Below are 19,402 nucleotides of genomic sequence, written 5' to 3' on the forward strand. Positions count from 1 at the left end.
TAAAATTGTACCATTTTAAATAAGATATAGCTTTGGACTTACATACTTAATTAGCTTGCAGGCTAACAACATGCTTCAATGCTAGCATTACTTGCATTATAATTTGGGCAGTTAGTTAGCACTGAAAATATGAAGATTTGAGACTGTAATGTTGATCAACAGTCGACTATCAATTTATAAATTGTATCATTTAGCATACATAGATCTTGCCACTGTAGAAGTCTGCTCTCTTTATTTTATTGCTCGGGTAAATACAATTTTATCAAAGTTAGCAATGGCGTTAACCTCATAATACTATTTGGTTTTAACAGTTACTTTTGGGTGTTTGCTGAAGAGAACAGTTATACAATGCAACTTAATTTCACTTGACACCTGTTTTCAGATTAACAGTGCCGGTAACAGCAACATGAGTGACCGAGTTGAGGATATTGTGAGGAATGTTGGTGTCATTTTTGTTTTCAGTAAGGCACGTTGTATTGTACAAGATGTGCTTGAATTAGGCGACTTGTATGGTAATGTCTAAAACATGGCATACAAGTAGCATGGGATTAGTTTTAATGCAAAGCCGTGTTTTTAAACTTATGTACATGTTAGACTGCCTTTAATTGAATATGAATGTCCTTTTCAAGAATTACAATGTTTATGTAGACTGAAATGCACTTCCTTCTTAAAAGTGGATGCACCCCTCCTTCTGTGAGATTGGTTCTGCAAAGAACCAAAAGGAACTTTCTCCAGTACTATATTCAGGAAATTAAAGATTCTGGTATGTTTTAGTCAAGAGAGGGTAATAAGGAGGTTAACCTTTTCTGCTATCCTGCAGTACATTTTATACAGTGCAGTATAAATGGTTAATTGAGTCAAAGTCAAACTATACAACCAATACAATCGGAGTGTGTTTTTTTTTTTAACCTTTGTCACTATTTCAAATTAATGTAATTGATGGAATGTAATATAGTGACCTCTAGGATAACAATTTCATGGAAATAGACATGGAGGGGTTACAAGTGGATGACTTACATAGTTGTGTTGACATTAACAGGTGTCTGAACAATTGCTACAACATACAGTAATTCCTGTCAACTAGTCACAACAAATGCAGCTTTTGTTAAAACCTCTATGCAGTTTGTTTTGTTTTTCAATAAAAATGTTTGGGACTCCTGTCTCACGTTAAAGTTAACAGATGTCAGTCAGAGCAAGCCTTTTTTTGAAACAAGTAGACTGTCTGTAAATGTTCACCCTTATACCGTTTAATATTTTGCAAGGTCTTTTCGCAGGCATTTCTCATGTTTCCCTTGGAGCTTCAATAAACTGAAACATTATGTAAATGTCTCTGCCAAATGATTCTGATGATGCCAACTGCCAAGGGATCAATTAGGGATTGTGCAGTTTCAATAATAGATGGAGTCAGAGGGTACTCAATTTCTTGAACTTAAACTCCATATGGATTCCCATGCACAGCATCAAACGTCTCCCAGTCAGTTCCAAATAGCTCCACATTCTAAGGGGGGGAGAATAATTATTTATAATATTTTGTATGAAACAGCATTTGCTAGCCTCATAGAATAACTGGCTGAGTCATATTTTAAGGTTTTTAGAACAATAATAATGCACAGTGAATAAGCAGTATTAGAGCATAACTAGGTCAATATAAAAAAAAAAGCCAAAATATGACTTAATCAATTAAGCTATGAGGCTAATGATTTAGAAATATTTTAAAAACATACCAAAACACACATTGACCTACACAGGCTCAGTGCAGTGACAACAGAAAACATTTAACCCGGAAATAAAATATGTATACAGTACTCAGAACATGGAGTTCATATATTATCAAATCGCTTTTGCTGACATACTCTGTTGTGTGATCGCTTCAATAAAGTGTCACACATACATATTTGGATTTCATTCAAAAACTTGCTCCTGAATTTTACCACCTTCTCCGTCCAAACTGTTTAAGGTATTGGCTCCACTCAAATTTTCAAAAAACCTTAGCCTTCACATGTTCAGATTAAAAACTTGTCAACTGCACTTTGCCTTTGTACACAACAGTTCCTACAAACCTGCAAATCTTCATCTGACCCAAAACCCAAAGCTGGTTTGGTGAGAGTCCATCTTTAGTCTTTAAAGGATTGTTATCCCAACCTTCTGTGATGTTCTTAAGAGCTTCTGCCAGACAGGAAAGGAAAACATAGTGGACACAAAGCGATTTGTGAACATCTGCCAAATCCAACAGGCCATCTTCCTTGAGATTGAATAACTTTGCAGTAATAATAATAATAATAATAATAATAATAATAATAATGTCATAATTTAAATGGTCTGACTTAAAATACTTTTCAATGAAAATTTCACGTTACTTTACATCTTGCTTTTGATATCAATTATAAAAATTGATGTAAATTATGTGAATGAATTTTATAACCTCTGATTATATATACTCCGTTCCCTCTTCCAGCGCTAACAACAGTCAACATGGTTTCAGCAATTGAGACATTTCAACGCCTTCATCGCCCCTGAGCCTTGAAAATACAGACAGTAGGAGAAATGTTCCGACATATTCATCACAACAAAATATTACATTGAATATCTCTGAAAGTACTAATAAAGACACGGACAGCCCAAGGTTATATAATCATTTACCTTGGCGGCCATCCATAGTTTCCCACTGTCTTTGGAAAGAAAAAAAAAAAGTCTTTGAGTAGTTATTTGTTGTTGGTTCCAGATTAAAAAAAATCTGTATAGAAAGACAGTGTTTGAATCTGCAGAGGCAAAATATTAACAACAATTAAAACATAAATAATCTTCATTGATCCTTAAGGGAAATTTTATGAGTCTTAGCAACAGGGGTAAAAGCAGGAACAGATAGAAAGTCATGAACCACAAGCATAAAATAAAAATGATTTCATTAATTCCAATAACTGGTCAACAAAACAATTTCAAAAATACAACTTGGATGCATTCAATGCCACTGTTGACAAAAACGACAGAATTCTAAACAATTCTACGTTAGACTGGACAGACATTTAAAATACAGTACTTATTTGTAAAACTCGAGTATTTTTAGCAAATTAATATGCCAATCATTAGCTTGCGAGTTAAAACGTTGTTTAACTATTATAGGGCTCTAATGAGTGCTGTCAACATCGTTGCTAGGGACGAAGCTCTGATGGAAAGGGGAACTATGCGGGATATTTGGCTTGTTGTTATTTTTTTTCTACCTCAATTAAACAGCTGGAGAGTAACAGTGCTGGTTAAATAAATGACTTGTTACAGGAAGAATGGAGGCCCAGTCTTCCACTTAGCATCTCTTGACTCTCTTGGCAGAAAAGCTACCTAAAAAAAGATCAGAGCCAACCCGGTGTCCCACTCTTGACTCCCAGCTCTCATCTCAGCTGCATCACGACAGAAACACAACCCGTACCCGGCCCTAACGTCTTGTTTGTGACAGACAAGACGACACAAACATACATGTGTATATGATAACACATCGCTCCACGGATTCCCACTAGCTTAGTTGTAAACAAATGCACATACTACATAGCTGAGAGGAGGGTACCGATGAGCACTGAGGCATATGTCTTTAGCTTGCAAGCTAATGTGTAACCCCAAAGCGACATATTATTTAAAATGGAACAATTTTAAGAAATAAATATTGGATATACACGTTACTTACTTTACCTGTGATTCTTCACATGAACTGGGAGCTCCAACTAAGCCGCTGTTGATCGCAGTCATCTTGGTCTTTTGTGCATGCGCGTGAGGAATCGTGGTTCGATTACTTCCCCTGTGACCTGCCTGTGACCTACGTTATGTCATTTCAACATTTTTGGATTCGTACTCATAGAAGTGGATTCGTGTCCACAGCAGAGATTTTTTAGTCATAGAAATCAGAGTTACCTTCACAAGACTGCGTTCACATCTTTTAAATTCATACTCACAAAAACAAGTCCTAACCCAAAGGTTTTTGATTCATACGCATTTAAGTTTAAAAAAAAAAGGTCTATACTCACATACAATTTCTAGCCCCAATATTTAGTATTATTACGCACATAAAAAGTTCTAATTCAAATAAGTTTGATTCATGTGTACAACAACATTATACAAATCCAAACTGGTAGAATCACGCATCCACCTTTTTGCCAGCTATCTTACTCTATACTTTTTAAAAGCCAGGTTTTCTCAAAGTGGCTGGTTGCTGAGTTTATTTCTCTCAGCAGCGGGTTGCTCAGAGGGCCAATAAATCAGATGTAACCAAACAGCTACAGGATGCAATCCAAGAAGAACAAGTAGTTAAGATTACAATAGAAGTACCTTGTCAGCATGTGCAGGGAGGATGTGACAAGCCCTGGGCTTGTGCCCTACTCGACCTCCAACACTAAAGACTTATTTTCAGCACATCAACCAAAAGAGGCACACAAACAAAGCCTTACACATCATCATTATAAGGGATACGCTTACCTCTTTTTTGAAAGAGATCAATTTCTTTGGTGAGGCAGTCAATGTCGATTTGTAGTAATCTGTTCTTGCACCGCAACTGCTTCATCTCCTCGATCTGAGAGAATGAGAAAGGATCCGGTAATTAGCCATGTGACAACTCTGCGATGCACAGGGTTGCAGTGATGGTTTTTCAGCTTCTTTTATGGCAATTTCCTGAACTAGAAACTCACTACATCACAACTGAGCTTACAACACAAGCTGATTAACCAACTCAACTATCCTGTGCTTACTGAATGTGCAGGAGATGAGTAAAAAGGCTGATTCAAGAAAAAGATGTATTCATTTCAGGATAAACCTAAAATGCACTAAGACCTTTACAGCTGTTGTGAATGTTATTATTTAGCTCCTTGTTACAGAACAGCAAGTTTACCTGGAAAGGTTATAGTGCATTTTAAGTTCATCCTGAAATATGACCCGAAAGATTATATCCTTAAATTTTCGTGAGTAATGTATGTAGAGCGGTACCTTAACATACGGGTTTTATTTGTTCCATGACCAAGCTTGTACTTTAATTTTCAAATTTCCCCATTTAAATCCCAATAATTTGATCCAACCCACCCGGTTTTTAATTAAAAATAGCACTGTATTGTATAAAACATATTGAAAGAAAATGTAAATAAATGAACTGGTTTTATGAAGTTTAATTACTCTACGTACTGTCGTACCTTCAAGGGGTGTGTCCTAGTGAGTAAACCTAATAACTAAAAATAATAATAATTAAGACACAACAAGATGCAGAGACGGGATAAACACATATAAGGTCTATTAGTCTGTTAACATTCAGATTTTTAACTCTTTAGAGAATTAGGGGACGAACTGATATAAAACAGCATTTTAACAACGATTCACACTGGGTACGGAAAGTACCATTCGTCCCTGCAGCTGAAAAACACCCCCACAGCATGACGCTGCCACCACCACGCTTCACTGTTGGGACTGTTTTGGACAGGTGAGGAGCAGTGCCTGGTTTTCTCCACACATACCGCTTAGAATTAAGGCCAAAATGTTCTATCTTGGTCTCATCAGACCAGAGAATCTTATTTCTCCCCATCTTGGAGTCCTTCAGGTGCGTGTTTTTGTTTTTTTTAGCAAACTTCATGCGGGCTTTCATGTGTCTTGCACTGAGGAGAGGCTTCCGTCGGGCCACTCTGCCATAAAGCCCCGACTGGTGGAGGGCTGCAGTGGTGGTTGACTTTCTAGAACTTTCTCCCATCTCCCGACTGCATCTCTGGAGCTCAGCCACATTGATCTTCTTTACCTCTCTCACCAAGGCTCTTCTCCTCCAATTGCTCAGTTTGGCCGGACGGCCAGCTCTAGGAAGGGTTCTGCTCGTCCCAAACGTCTTCCATTGAAGGATTATGGTGGCCACTGTGCTCTTAGGAACCTTAGGTGCAGCTGAATGTTTTTTGTAACCTTGGCCAGATCTGTGCCTTGCCACAATTCTGCCTCTGAGCTCTTTAGTTCAGTTCCTTTGACCTCATGATTCTTATTTGCTCTGACATGCAAGGTGAACTGTAAAGTCTTGTATAGACAGAGGTGTGTGGCTTTCCTTATCAAGTCCAATCAGTATAATCAAACACAGCTGGACTCCAATGAAGGTGTAGAACCATCTCAAGGATGATCAGAAGAAATGGACAGTACCCAATTTAAATACATGAGGGTCACACCAAAGGGTTTGAATACTTATGGCTGTGTGATATTTCAGTTTTTCTTTTTTTTTAATAAATCTGCAAAAAATTCAACAATTCTGTTTTTTCTTCTGTCAATATGGGGTGCTGGGTGTACTTTAATGAGGAAAAAAAAAATGAAAAATTATTTGAGTAAATGGCTGCAATATAACTTAAACTTAAAACTTGAAAAAATGTAAGGGGGTCTGAATACTTTCCGTACCCACTGTACAATAACGCTAGGCATGCTGGGAAATACTCTGCTGCTGCGTGGTGACGTCATCGTTAAAACATGGCTGCTTGCGGTTATCATAGCTTGAGACAGAAGGAGCCACTATTGGCTTTAATCGGAACCTGGAATGGTGAAGGGACCCACATTTAGTGTCATCAGCCTTACTGTACACCAGTTCTAATAACAAAGACAAAAAAAAGAAAGGGGGATGATTGGCCCATGTTGCACTGTTAATTTCGCCTTGATATTTACAATCTAGATGATATTACAGGTGGAGCACAAAGGCACATGTCCTAATAGATCTACATTGCAATTGCTTCTTTATATCCTCTCTGTTTCTATTAAATAAAAGCCTTTTGCCTTAAGCCACACACATTTATTCCTGGAATAGAAGAAAGGGAGTGGCAAAGATTGTCAGTGCACAGTGGGCCTTATTCACCAACGGCTGGTATCGTCATTGAACATCTGACATTCTTCTTCCGCACTCTCAGCCTATCACTTCATCTTTGCCCATTGTCCTCTATGTAAAATCACAGAAAAAAACTTACTGAAGGAATTTGGGAGGCAGAGTTTGATCTCTCCAGTCGTCTCCTTGTCAGGTCATTCTCCATCTCATTGACCTCCTCTTTTAGCTTCTCCAGCTTCTTCTTTTTTAGCTCCAGTTCATGCCACAGCCTCTCCATGCGGGCCTTCTGATGGACCAACAACGCTGAGAAAAAGATGCATAGTTGGTTTCCACAGTGTCAAGCATTAGGCTAATAAGAACATCATCATGAAATAATGTTGGAAAAAAAACACATTTGACTGATTCTGTGGTTTAACAACTTTCAAAATTCAGACAAAATTTCAGAATATATATATATTTTGTTGTTTTAACACCACTTGCCCTGAATCGAAACAAGGCCAGACAAAACGATGTTGATCCCTTTCGAGGCAATACCTCCTCATCGTGATGCTCCTAGTTTTCAATCTTTGCTGTACTTTCTTCTCTCGACATGTTTTCCTCTCATCAGTCAATAGAGTGACTTTAGGTTCCTCCTGCATGGTGCAATTAAGCCTTAAGCATGTGCTTGTCCCCAGTGGTTGGCTGACTACTGGTTGAGAAGATGCTTGAATATGTAGCAGTGCCCGCATTTTAATCTCACCAACGATCAGGTTAATTGAATCGTGGCTGCCAATATTGTGATCACGATTAAAATCTGATTAATTGTGGGCACTATTTAAAATACTTTGACTCTGGCTGTGAAACAGTTAACTGAAATGTGTTGAACTACCAGTAAACAGGGCCAGATTTAACTGTACACACAATTGCTTCTTTTAATTTATTAATTTAATATTTAAACGCTTTACTGTATTTTATTTTGCATTTTAGTTAAATATGATTTAAAAAAAAGAAAACACAAAATAACGATACAACACAGAAAAAGTGTTTGTTTGAGCCAGTGGGTGGTGTAGCATATGCATGCATTTGAGTGGTCAGAATGGTACCATTTCAGGAAAAACAAGTTAAGCAATGGCACTTTTGGCCCAATGTATTTTAACGACTGATTTCAATGGTAGGGGTTTCCATTGTCGGGACGGTAGTTGACTGGTTAGCACATCTGCCTCACAGTTCTGGATGGAGTTTGCATGTTCTCCCCGTGCCTGGGTGGGTTTTCTCCAGGCACTGCGGTTTCCTCCCACATCCCAAAAACATGCATGGTCGGTTGATTGGAGACTCTAAATTCCCCGTGGCTTTGAATGTGAGTGCAAATGGTTGTTTGTTTATATGTGCCCTGCGATTGGCTGGCAACCAGTTCAGGGTGTACCCCGCCTCCTGATTTACAGCTTCAGCGTATTTTACGCTTCATAATGAACCACACATTTTCAATGGGAGATAAGTCTGTACTGCAGGCAGGCCGGTCTAGTACCCGCATTCTTTTACTACGAAGCCACGCTGTCGTAACACGTTTAGAATGTGGTTTGGCATTGTCTTGCTGAAATAAGCAGGGGCGTCCATGAAAAAGACGTTGCTTGGATGGCAGCATATGTTTCTCCAAAACCTGTATGTACCGTTCAGCATTAATGGTGCCTTCACAGATGTGCAAGTTACCCATGTCATTGGCACTAACACAACCCCATACCATCACAGATGCTGGCTTTTGAACTTTTCGTCCATAACACTCCGGATGGTTCTTTTCCTCTTTAGCCCGGGGGACACGACGTCCACAATTTCCAAAAACAATTTTAAATGTGGACAAAACTAGTGTAAGGTTATGGAAGAAAGCCAAGGAAAAGCCACAGAACACTTTTGCACTTTGCATCAGTCCATCTTTGATGAGCTTGGGCCCAGAGAAGCCAGCGGCGTTTCTGGGTGTTGTTGACAAATGGCTTTTGCTTTGCATAGTAGAGTTTCAAGTTGCACTTACGGGTGTAGCGCCGAACTGTATTTACTGACATTGGTTTTCTGAAGTGACTATTTTCTCTCACACTTGTTCACAAAGAGGTGAACCTTGCCCCATCTTTGCTTGTGAATGACTATCAGTTTGAACATTAAATATCTTGTCTTTGTAGTGTATTCAATTAAATATAGGTTGAACATGATTTGAAAATCATTCCGTTTTTATTTGTTTAACACAATGTCCCAACTTCATTGGAATTGGGGTTGCATTTCAAGCGTTCAAGCTTTTTATTCAAGCTTTTAGTGTGCAGTATTCTTGCATTTGACTGCATTTGATTTCCCCCATTGTAAACAATACAAAGGGTTTTCCCTTTGCATTCAGGTGGATTTTTATTCTTCTTGAATTTCCCAATTTCCGGAGTGGTCTCCGATGAGTGTAGCCTCTATCTGGGTTGAAGCACTCTTAAGATGTGCTTCCGTGTAGCCTGCACCCGTACTAAGTCGTCTCATGCTATCAATGCTATCGATCTCCTACTGGTACCCACTGACTCTCGTGTGCAACGAATACAGAGTTTCCCTAACAGCACAGATTCCACTGCATATAACACTCACTTTGCTCACAGAGCCTCGTGAGCTGCGGAACAAAAACTGTCCAAAAAAACCCAATTTGAATTGGAAAAGCATTAGCTTATTATGTTATGTTGTATTTAATATTTTATTCAATTAAAAATTTTATTAATAATGCCTTTAATTAAACAGATCCTTTTTCTCTCGAATCCCACCACTATTTTAAATATAAACTTGTTATTACAAACTGCAATTTGTGTCATCTAAGAAAAAAAGATAAAATCTGCTGCAGTTCTGAAAAGCAAAAAGTGTTACGCAATATATATATATTTTTTTTAATTAAGCGATATAGGGTCTTACGTTTGAATCTTGCTATGAATATACAAAGCTGTATGCGAATCAGAAACCGGGTAGAAAGGAGATATGGGGTGGTCAATCAGAGTTAAAGGAAACTGAAATTTAGCGACATGCCTGACGTGAATAGCAATTGGTGCAGTGAATACCTTTTATTGATAGATAGGTAACAGCTCGCACCTCATTTACTTACCGTGAATGTATTTAGCGTCTTTGGCAAATTTAATTATTGTCCTGCACTTTACAGTGTACATCTCCCAAGTTAAAAAATGTCGCGTAAAAGAAGGGCAAGTTAATCTGCTGTTTTTAAGAAGAAAGTGATCACTGTTGCTGAGTCAGCAGGGAACCGTGAAGCAGCTCGGCAGTTCGACAAACAAAACTAGTCTAAGGTTATGGAAGAAAGCCAAGGAAAAGCTCCTACCAGGTAAGACTACTATTTTCAACATCATTGTAACAAACTGGTTACCGTAATTTCTTGTGTATAATGCGCACCCATGTATAATACGCACCGCAAAAGTTTACCTCAAAATTCTGGAAAAACCCTTCTACCAACAGTGGGTACGGAAAGTATTCAGACCCCCTTAAATTGTTCACTCTTTCTTATATTGCAGCCATTTGCTAAAATCATTTAAGTTCTTTTTTCCCCCTCATTAATGTACACACTGAAATATCACACAACCATAAGTATTCAGATTCAGACCCTTTGCTGTGACACTCATATTTAACTCCGGTGCTGTCCATTTCTTCTGAACATTCTTGAGATGGTTCTACACCTTCATTGGAGTCCAGCTGTGTTTGAGAAAACTGATTGGACTTGATTGGGAAAAACACACACCTGTCTATATAAGACCTTACAGTTCACAGTCCATGTCAGAGCAAATAAGAATCATGAGGTCAAATGAACTGCCTGAAGAGCTCAAGAGACAGAATTGTAACAAGGCATAGATCTGGCCAAGGTTACAAAAATATTTCTGCTGCACTTAAGGTTCCTGGCGGCGCAGTAGACGACTGGTTGGCACATCTCCTCTCAGTTCTGAGGACTGGGGTTCAAATCGCGGCCCAGTCTGTGTGGAGTTTGCATGTTCTCCCCGATGCCTGCGTGGGTTTTCTCCAGGTACACCGGTTTCCTCCCACATCCGAAAAACATGTGGCACGTTAATTGAAGACTCTACATTGCGCTTGGGTGTGAATGTGAGTGCGGATTGTTGTTTGTTTATATGTGCCCTCTGATTGGCCGGCGACCAGCCCCGCCTCTCGCCCGAAGATAGCTGGCATAAGCTCCAACACCCCCGCGACCCTAGTGAGGATAAGCGGTAAAGAAAATGGATGGATGGACTTAAGGTTCCTAAGAGAACAGCGGCCTCCATAATCTTTAAATGGAAAACGTTTGGGATGACCAGAACCCTCAGTGCAAGACAGTCCGCATGGAGTTTGCTAAAAAACACCTGAAGGACTCCAAGATGGTGAGAAATAAGATTATCTGGTCTGATGAGACCAATATAGAACTTGTTGGCCTTAATTCTAAGCGGTATGTGTGAAGAAAACCAGGCACTGTTCATCACCTGTCCAATACAGTCCCAACAGTGAAGCATGGTGGTGGAAGCATCATGCTGTGGGGGTGTTGTTCAGCTGCAGGAACAGGACGACTGGTTGCAATCGAATGAAAGATGAATGCGGCCAAGTACAGGGATATCCTGGAGAAAAACTTTCTCCAGAGTGCTCAGGACCTCAGACTGGGCAAAGGTCCAACAAGACAATGACCTCTGGAGAGACCTGAAAATGGCTGTCCACCAACGTTCGCCATCCAACCTGACAGCACTGGAGAGGATCTGCAAGGAGGAATGGCAGAGGATCCCCAAATCCAGGTGTGAAAAACTTGTTGCATCATTCCCAAAAAGACTCATGGCTGTATTAGCTCAAAAGGGTGCTGCTACTAAATACAGAGCAAAGGGTCTGAATACTTATGGCTGTGTGATATTTCAGTTTTTCTTTTTTAATAAACCTGCAGAAATTTCAACAATTCCGTTTTTTCTCTGTCAATATGGGGTGCTGTGTGTACATTAATGAGGAAAAACAATTAACTTAAATGATTTCAGCAAATGGCTTCAATATAACAAAGAGTGAAAAATGTAAGGGGGTCTGAATACTTTCCGTAACCACTGTATTTAAAATGCATTATTTTGCTTCTACCCATATGATCAAAACATGAAGTATTATCTGCATTTTGTTCGTTTTTTTTTTTTTCCCAAAGAATTATTTTGAAGTTAAGCACTTTATTTGAACACGTAATACTTTATTTTTATTTACTTGCTCTTATTTTGAAATTCACAGCCCTACTTTTATTTACACAGTGGTGCTCATATGTTTGATTACCCAGGCAGAATTTGTAAGATGGGTACAATTCTTTAAAGAAAACATGAAACACATTTAATTTTATTTTAATGGGATTCAAATTAAACTGTGAAGCATTTCAGAAAAGCATCATCATCAAACAAAACATAACCATACAGAAATTAATGATAGTTCAGTCATCAGTCGTATTTAAAAAAATAAATAAATAAATATTTCACAAATTCTGCCAGGGTATGTAAACTCATGAGTACAACTGTACATATTATGCAGTTATAAGTCATATTGGAATGAAACTGTCGGCGACACCTTTTTCATAACGTTTAGGTGGCGGTGGTATATTAGAATGAAGGTGCACACCTTTATATATAACCTCTAGGTGGCGGCATTATTGTGTGTTTGTTTGAGTGGTTGTCGGAGCATGTTTTGCTTGCTGTGTCGCTTGCTGAGCACATAGAAACAAACAACCTACAGGCAATTTAGAGTCTTCAATCAACCTACCACGCATGTTTTTGCAATGTGGGGGGAAACCGGAGCACCCGGAGAAAACCCACGCAGGCACGGGGGGAATATGCAAACTCCACACAGGCGAGGATGGGATTTGAACGCCGGTGCTCAGAACTGTGAGGCAGATGTGTTAACCATTTGTTCACCGTGCCGCACACAGAGAATATTTCTTTGAAAAACCTACTAAAATACAGATAATACAGCAAATCGATGATGCATGTTATACATAGGTAGAAGGGTTTGCCTGATTTTTGGGGTCAATTTTGCGGGGGTGTATTATACTCGAGAGCATAATATGCAGTGCATGAGAAATTACGGTTTGTAACAGAGCCTGGAATGTCTGCAACCTATGATGTGATAAAGTGACAAGTATTACCTTTGACAAAGTGTGTGACACAGCTGAGTCAAATGACTCACTGAATCAAAGGGGATTTTGCAGCAGGTATTCTTTGTTCGGGAGAGCATCCAATTTAACACACATTACTTTCATGGTGTGACCACATTTGAAAAATTACGCATAGAACTAACAGATATGTGGTGATGATTTGAATTTGAATGAGTAACATTCAAATAAGGTAATAACAACAAGACAGTGATCAGCTGCAATAATTCTAAAGGAAAAGCAGAGAGCATGGGGCTGATGAGGGTCTGCAGAAGAGGCCCATTGTGAAGACCCTCCCTTTGGGAGTGACTGCAATTTAAGAATCACAGCCAGTGACTCACATGCAATTTCGTCAAAAGCCCAAATAAGGAAACACTTCTGTGCTCCAACACATTTGACTCACTATAGGATCTGCTGCACTCTGGCAGATGCATCAAACACAACATTTAGTGGAGACAACTCACACTAGAGTCATACGGGGCTCAGTTAATAAGTCACCTTTGTTTTTATCGGACTACTTTCTAAACTGACTGTGCATTCACAACACCAAATGTTACTAAGGGTTTATAATCTATGGTAAAATAAGCTTCTTGGCAGGAACAAATGGAAAAAGAATTTAGGTTTGTCAGGAGTATAAAAAACTATTATGGTTCTAAAAACAAGCCTTTTATCCAAATAACTAATGTGCATGTATAAAGAAGAGTTCACTATTAAGTCAAATGCCATTTACTTAATAAGCAATAAAAGAAACTCTAATAAGAAGTCAAATCTTTAACAAGGTTACGTTTATATGACAATGTCCAACTAAACACTGCAAGGTTTTTTTTTGCATTTTTAAAAAAAAAGTTCCATGTGCAGATGATAACATTGTCAAAAAGCTTCCACTTCAATGACCTATAAAAATGTCTGAAAATGCTATTGTACCAACTGCTTGTACTGCAGGTAATTTTAAGAATCATTTGAGTATCTGTAAATTCAGAATTTGAAGTATGTACTGCACATAATCTGAGTGTAGTAAATGTATTATTTGTTTGTTTGTTATTTGTGTAAACGAAACAAATGCTACAATAGCACTGTCGTCTGCCATTGTTGTTACGGCTGTGACTTACAAGCGCTTGCCCTGTCCTGACCTGAACAATCACCATGCATGTCCTCTGTTTTTAACGATTAGACGGAAATAATAACAGCGTCGTTTTCAAAAATCCGAGGCTCCAAAACAGAATTGTGATGTAAGTCATCTAGAGTCGGTCAGTTCCTGAACATCCAGGTTTAATGATTTTTTTCATCTTATACTTACTGTAATCATGAATCAGTCCGAGGCCTCGATTACCCTGGCTCCTTTGAGGCCACAGCCTGGCTGCAAAAGTACCACCACCAGTACACAAGGAGACTTGGTAGACTCAGGCAAAAACATTGGCTTGAGTTGGTTCACTGAATCGAGTTAGCAGACTCAGCACTGACTCAAGTGAACCAAATGTGACAACCAAGCATCCATTTCCATTCCTCATTAGGGTCACTGATGAGCTGCAGTTGCTGAGTTTGGTTTGTTAGGCAGGATCATACTGGTGGTAAACATTTTATGGACTAACATGAACAGCCAAAACTAACTACACTGCTTGGATTGTTTTATGTCAATTGACCATGATGAAAACTAAAATTAAATAAAATCCTTTTGGCTTATAATTATAAAGTGAAGGAAAGATCTCTCTTTGTGGATGTCCTTAACTCCATTTTTAATACTGAGCAAAATAATGCTCCCCAGAACAGCTGTAGAATAGCAAAGGTCTTCATAAGTGGCATCATGTTGTTTTTTTAAATAATAAACTAGTTGAGACTGATTCAAGGGCGCCTCCGATGGTTGCAGCTCAGTTTTGCCTACATTTCTCAAGAGTTGATTAATCAAAAACATATCAATTGATTATTATGCCCATATATATTAAACAGCTGCTACAGTAGAATTTATTACCAAACATTTTGCTGGTCCAAGCTTTGGGCCTATTTTGACTTTTTCAAAATGATCAAAAGCAATCCTGATAGAAAAGCAATGTTGCACTGTTATTATGTTTTGTTTTGTGTTACACCAAGTTGTAAAATCAATGAATTCATTCATAATGTACACCGCTTGTGCCAATCCCAGGAACAGTGAATCTACCCCTAAAATAAGGCAAATACGGGGTCACCCTGGACAAATCATCAGTCATTCGCTTCTCAGACATAAGCATGACAACTTACATTTATATAACCACCTATAGCAATTTGAAGTCTCTAGCTGCCCTTGCACATAAACCACTCAAGCAGAGTTCATTGCAAATAAATGTTACAGTTAATGGGTCACTCATTTTTTTTTTGTTTTTTTGTTTTTTAGGACAAGACAGCTGAGGCTAAAAGTGCTTATTCAGCAATTTGCAGCAATATGTTCATTCATGAGGCTGCTTCCTGTCCTATTTCTTCTAATGTGTGAGTAAAGACTCACAGTGGCTTACCTTGTGTGTATGCAGCATCATCAGAGCCCATGCTGAGTCGTCGAGGCTCGCTGGGTCTCTCCTTGTGCGGTGAAAGTGGGTCTGAGAGATGGATGGGGTCTGGCTCCACAAAGTGATGGTCTGGTGGTAGGCTGAGGAGGTTGTTGGGCTCAAATGTAGGAGACACCACCCCAGGAGACACTGCTGGGGGTTTGTTGGGGGACACAGTGATTTTGAAAGTATATTTTGTGTTGGGTTGAGTCACCACCACACGTGGCGAGGAAGCCGTGTTTCCCACTCCCACCGAAGCCCGAGATTTAGGTGGATGGTGGTGGATATAGGCGGGGCCCATGCTCACCTGGCTCCCAATGTTCCTTGCACCTGATGGAGCCTGCAATGGAGGGTTAGCTGAGATGTAGACTGTGGGAGGGTTCCTACCCCCACTGTCATCGCTGGAGGCATTTGTTGAAATGTAAAACTTGGGTTGTGAACGGGATCCGGTTGAGGCCATGACTGCCTCCTCAGAAGGCGTGGTAGCAGCAGTGGGTGGGCTAGCAGAGATGTAAACAGTGGGCTGGCTACGGCTCAGACCCGAGCCTCCGATGGAGAGAGGGGTGGTAGGGACTGTAGAAACACCAGTTGAGGAGGAGGAGGACGGGCAGGAGGATGAGGTGGAGGAGGAACGGGACCCACCACCTGTTCGCAGCACAGCTGTCGTTGTGGTGGAGTTACTCCTCTGAGGAGATTCAAGTTTGATCTCGATCTGATTCTTCCGCGGGCCAGTGGAGATGTTCTGGATATTGTACTGGCTGATAGCAGAGAGCGAGGTGGGCATGACAGAGGAAGAGGAGGACGAGGACGAAGACGAGCTAGAAGAGGAGACACCAGATGAAGACGCCTGGCTTCCAGAGGGAAGGATGGAGGGTGCCTGGGAATTGGTTGGGGAGCTAATTGGCATGTAGACATGAGATGTCTGGTGGCCCTGGGTCTGATGTTGTGAGGTATGTGAGGAAGAGGATTGATGAGGGCCAGACCATGACCCAGACAAGGATGAAGGATGAGAGATCTGATAGATCTGCTGCTGAGGCTGAGAAGTGGGGCTATACTGGGCCCTGCCACCCTGCTGCTGATTCTGTCGAGTTGTACCGCATTGACTGACATAGGGCCTAATGTAGATAGCGTTACCCTGTGGACTGCTTAGACCTGACTGTGGCCCACCATGTATGTGTAAAGAAGTAGGAGTGCTGCGGCCTGTCTGAATATGAGGAGCTAGCGTCACGGTAATAGGGTTGAAACGTGGTGTTTGCTGGAGACCCATGGTCGCTCCTTTGACACCTAGAGGGTAGAGTCCAAGGTGCTGTGGAGGCTGCGGTTTGCGCGAGGTCTCCATTGCACGAAACACATTGAGACTGGGGGGCCCTTCAACTGGAGCAGACTGCGGCTCCTGCTGAAAAAAGTTACTGTTTGGAGCCTGGCCTGTCTGCAGGGGCCCTTCGCTCAGGCTATGGGCCAGAGTCCGGCTGCCGTTCATTCTCAGGCCGTCTCGCGCTGGGGCCATGTGCACATTCTGAGACTGCAGACCCAGGTTCAGCTGGGTCATGTGATTACGGAGCCTGGTCAAACTGGGGTCGTCAGAAAAGTTGATGTTTCCTTCTTCACTGTACAAGTAGGCTGGACTGACCTGGGACAAGTATTCACAGCACGCATCTAAGTTGTTGTTATTCTGAGAGGGACAAAGGGAGAGCAAGAGAGAGAGAGAGAGAGAGAGAGAGTGAGAGAGGGAGAGAGGGAAATACAAAGGTTAGTTTATCCATTGTTAAAATAATTAAACATTATACCCATCCATCCACCCATTTTCTACATTACTCTTCCTGTTCAGATTCCTGTCAGGGGCTTGAGTCTATCACAGATGACTTAAGGTAAGGTAAGAGGGGCACTTCCACCCTGGAGTGGTAACCAGTCACTCACAGGACGATTGTGAAGAGCAGCACACATAATATGTAGCTGTGACATTTGGGTTGAAAATGTTTTTTTTTTTTTCATTTATTTGTTTGGGGGGTTGGAGAGTGTGGGGGGCGCGTCTCAGTAATAAACAGAAAAGATGAGCAGAATAATTTTCGCAGTGTCTCTCTTATAGTAGTCGGTGGAAGGCTCCAAACATTTAACATTTAGAAAATGTGAAAGTTTTTTCCAATTGCCCCTGTACCTCTGTATAATGCGCACTATTGACTTTTGGGGGGGGGGGCATTATACACGAGAAATTACGGTAAGTGCAGTCCATTTACCATTATTACACATAACTTAATTTCTATGGCTGATTTGTTCTACTTTGTATGTATAGATTACTTGGGTTGTTCCCAAGATCTGGTGAAATTTTCATCTCAATAGCACCTTTGGAAATATATTTAATGAGGAAAATGGTGACGTGTTAAATACTTGTGTGTGTATATATATATATATATATATATATATATACACACACACACACACACACACACACACACACACACACAGATATATATACACACACACATACACACATTTACATGTTTAAGGTTAGAACTGCCTCACAGTTCTGGGGATAGGCTCCAGCACGCCTCCAACCGTAGTGAGGATAAATGGTACAGAAAATAAATGGATGGATGGATGGATGTGGATGGATGGATAGATAGGTAAACTATTAACTTTTCTGAAGTCTCTGAAATCCCCCTTTTCTCGCTTTGTAGGCCTTTTTACATCTGCTGCCAATCGTGCTACAGTCTTCGTAAATCATGCGCACCTCCCACACAAGGGGTCACAAACGGTGCCTGTGGGTTTTAAAAAAATAAATAAATAAAATAATAAAAACTTATCTGGCTCTTAGTCCTTCATACTTGAGGTGATGTGACATTGCTCTTCGACAATTGACATATGGTAAGGATTGCGTTTTCATACATTTTTACAAAAGGCACCAAATCCGCGATGCAAAATGTTCCATCATTTTGTGTTTAGGTGTGAACGCAGGAATATTGCTTGTATGAAGGATTGAAAATCTGCTTACCTGCAGAACACACTGGGACACAACACCCTCTGGGACTTCAGGGAACTTCTGGTGCAGGTAATGCAAAACCTGAATATCAATATGGTGGCTTCCCTGGGCCATTCGTATGGTGCCAGGTCAGGACTGCTGGTTTTAGTTGGCGCACTTTGGCATTAGTTGTGGAAGCAAAAAGCCTTCATCTTGAACATCTTCTGGGGGGGTCAGGGAGGGGAAAAAAAGGAGGATGAGCGGTCTAAAAGAAACAAAGACAAATCTCTTCTTAGTTCACAATGTTATATAATCTTGAGGTGTGGACTTTGCTAACATTTTAACAAAAAACAAAAATGTGAGTCCAAGAGGCAGGAAAGGAGCATGTCTGTGGTAAAAAGCAAGTACAGTCAAATTATGTCAACTAGACATTTGGGGTTGTCTCTTCATTATGCCAGAGGACTTTCAAAAATCATTTTGTCCATTGTTTCAGAGAATACGCTCCTTTTATTTCAAAATCCCTCTGAACTTAGTAAAAAGAGAAGCAGAAGGAAGCCAGCTTAGAAATCACAAAACAATGTTAAACAGAACCTATAAATTCCACAGCATTCTAAATGGCGGGGATTGCAGTTTACAGAAAAATGCATCCAAACTAATTGGGAGAAGCTTCCTCATGCAACAAGACAATGACCCAAAACACACTGCCAACACAACAAAGGGCTTCATCAGGGGGAAAAAGTGGAAGGTCTTAGACTGGCCAAGTCAATCACCGGACCTTAACCAAATACAGCATGCATTTTACCTCCTGAAGAGGAGACTGAAGGGAGAAACAGAAACAAAACTGAAAGAGGGTGCAGTAAAGGCCTGGAAAAGCATTTAAAATTAAGAATGCAACAGTTTGGTGAAGTCAATGAGGCGCAGGCTTGATGCAGTTATTGCAAGTAAGGGTTATGCCACCAAATATTAAATGTTATTCACTTCAAGTTAATTTAATCATG

At 40.2% G+C, this 19,402-nt stretch overlaps 1 protein-coding gene across 14 annotated transcripts in view; it reads right to left on the reverse strand.

The window, feature by feature from the left end:
• The window catches only part of tab2 (TGF-beta activated kinase 1 (MAP3K7) binding protein 2), a 67,785-nt gene that overhangs the window by 17,341 nt on the left and 31,042 nt on the right, over positions 1 to 19,402 (reverse strand). For 4 of the 14 annotated variants that reach the window (XM_061753370.1, XM_061753369.1, XM_061753367.1 and 1 more), the window contains 5 exons: positions 18,438 to 18,628; positions 15,419 to 17,120; positions 6,945 to 7,105; positions 6,541 to 6,573; positions 4,459 to 4,552 (listed from right to left, as the gene is read on the reverse strand). In XM_061753370.1, the coding sequence (XP_061609354.1) occupies positions 4,459 to 4,552; positions 6,541 to 6,573; positions 6,945 to 7,105; positions 15,419 to 17,120; positions 18,438 to 18,539 (2,092 nt within the window). In that variant the 5' untranslated portion in view covers positions 18,540 to 18,628. Of the gene's footprint in view, positions 1 to 590; positions 1,499 to 2,060; positions 2,167 to 2,422; positions 2,520 to 2,640; positions 3,803 to 4,458; positions 4,553 to 6,540; positions 6,574 to 6,944; positions 7,106 to 15,418; positions 17,121 to 18,437; positions 18,670 to 19,402 lie in introns of those variants that run through there. The other 10 variants (XM_061753368.1, XM_061753365.1, XM_061753364.1 and 7 more) reach the window with 7 other exon arrangements.

Source organism: Phyllopteryx taeniolatus, chromosome 18 (genome assembly GCF_024500385.1).
Source record: "Phyllopteryx taeniolatus isolate TA_2022b chromosome 18, UOR_Ptae_1.2, whole genome shotgun sequence".
Classification (NCBI taxonomy): domain Eukaryota; kingdom Metazoa; phylum Chordata; class Actinopteri; order Syngnathiformes; family Syngnathidae; genus Phyllopteryx; species Phyllopteryx taeniolatus.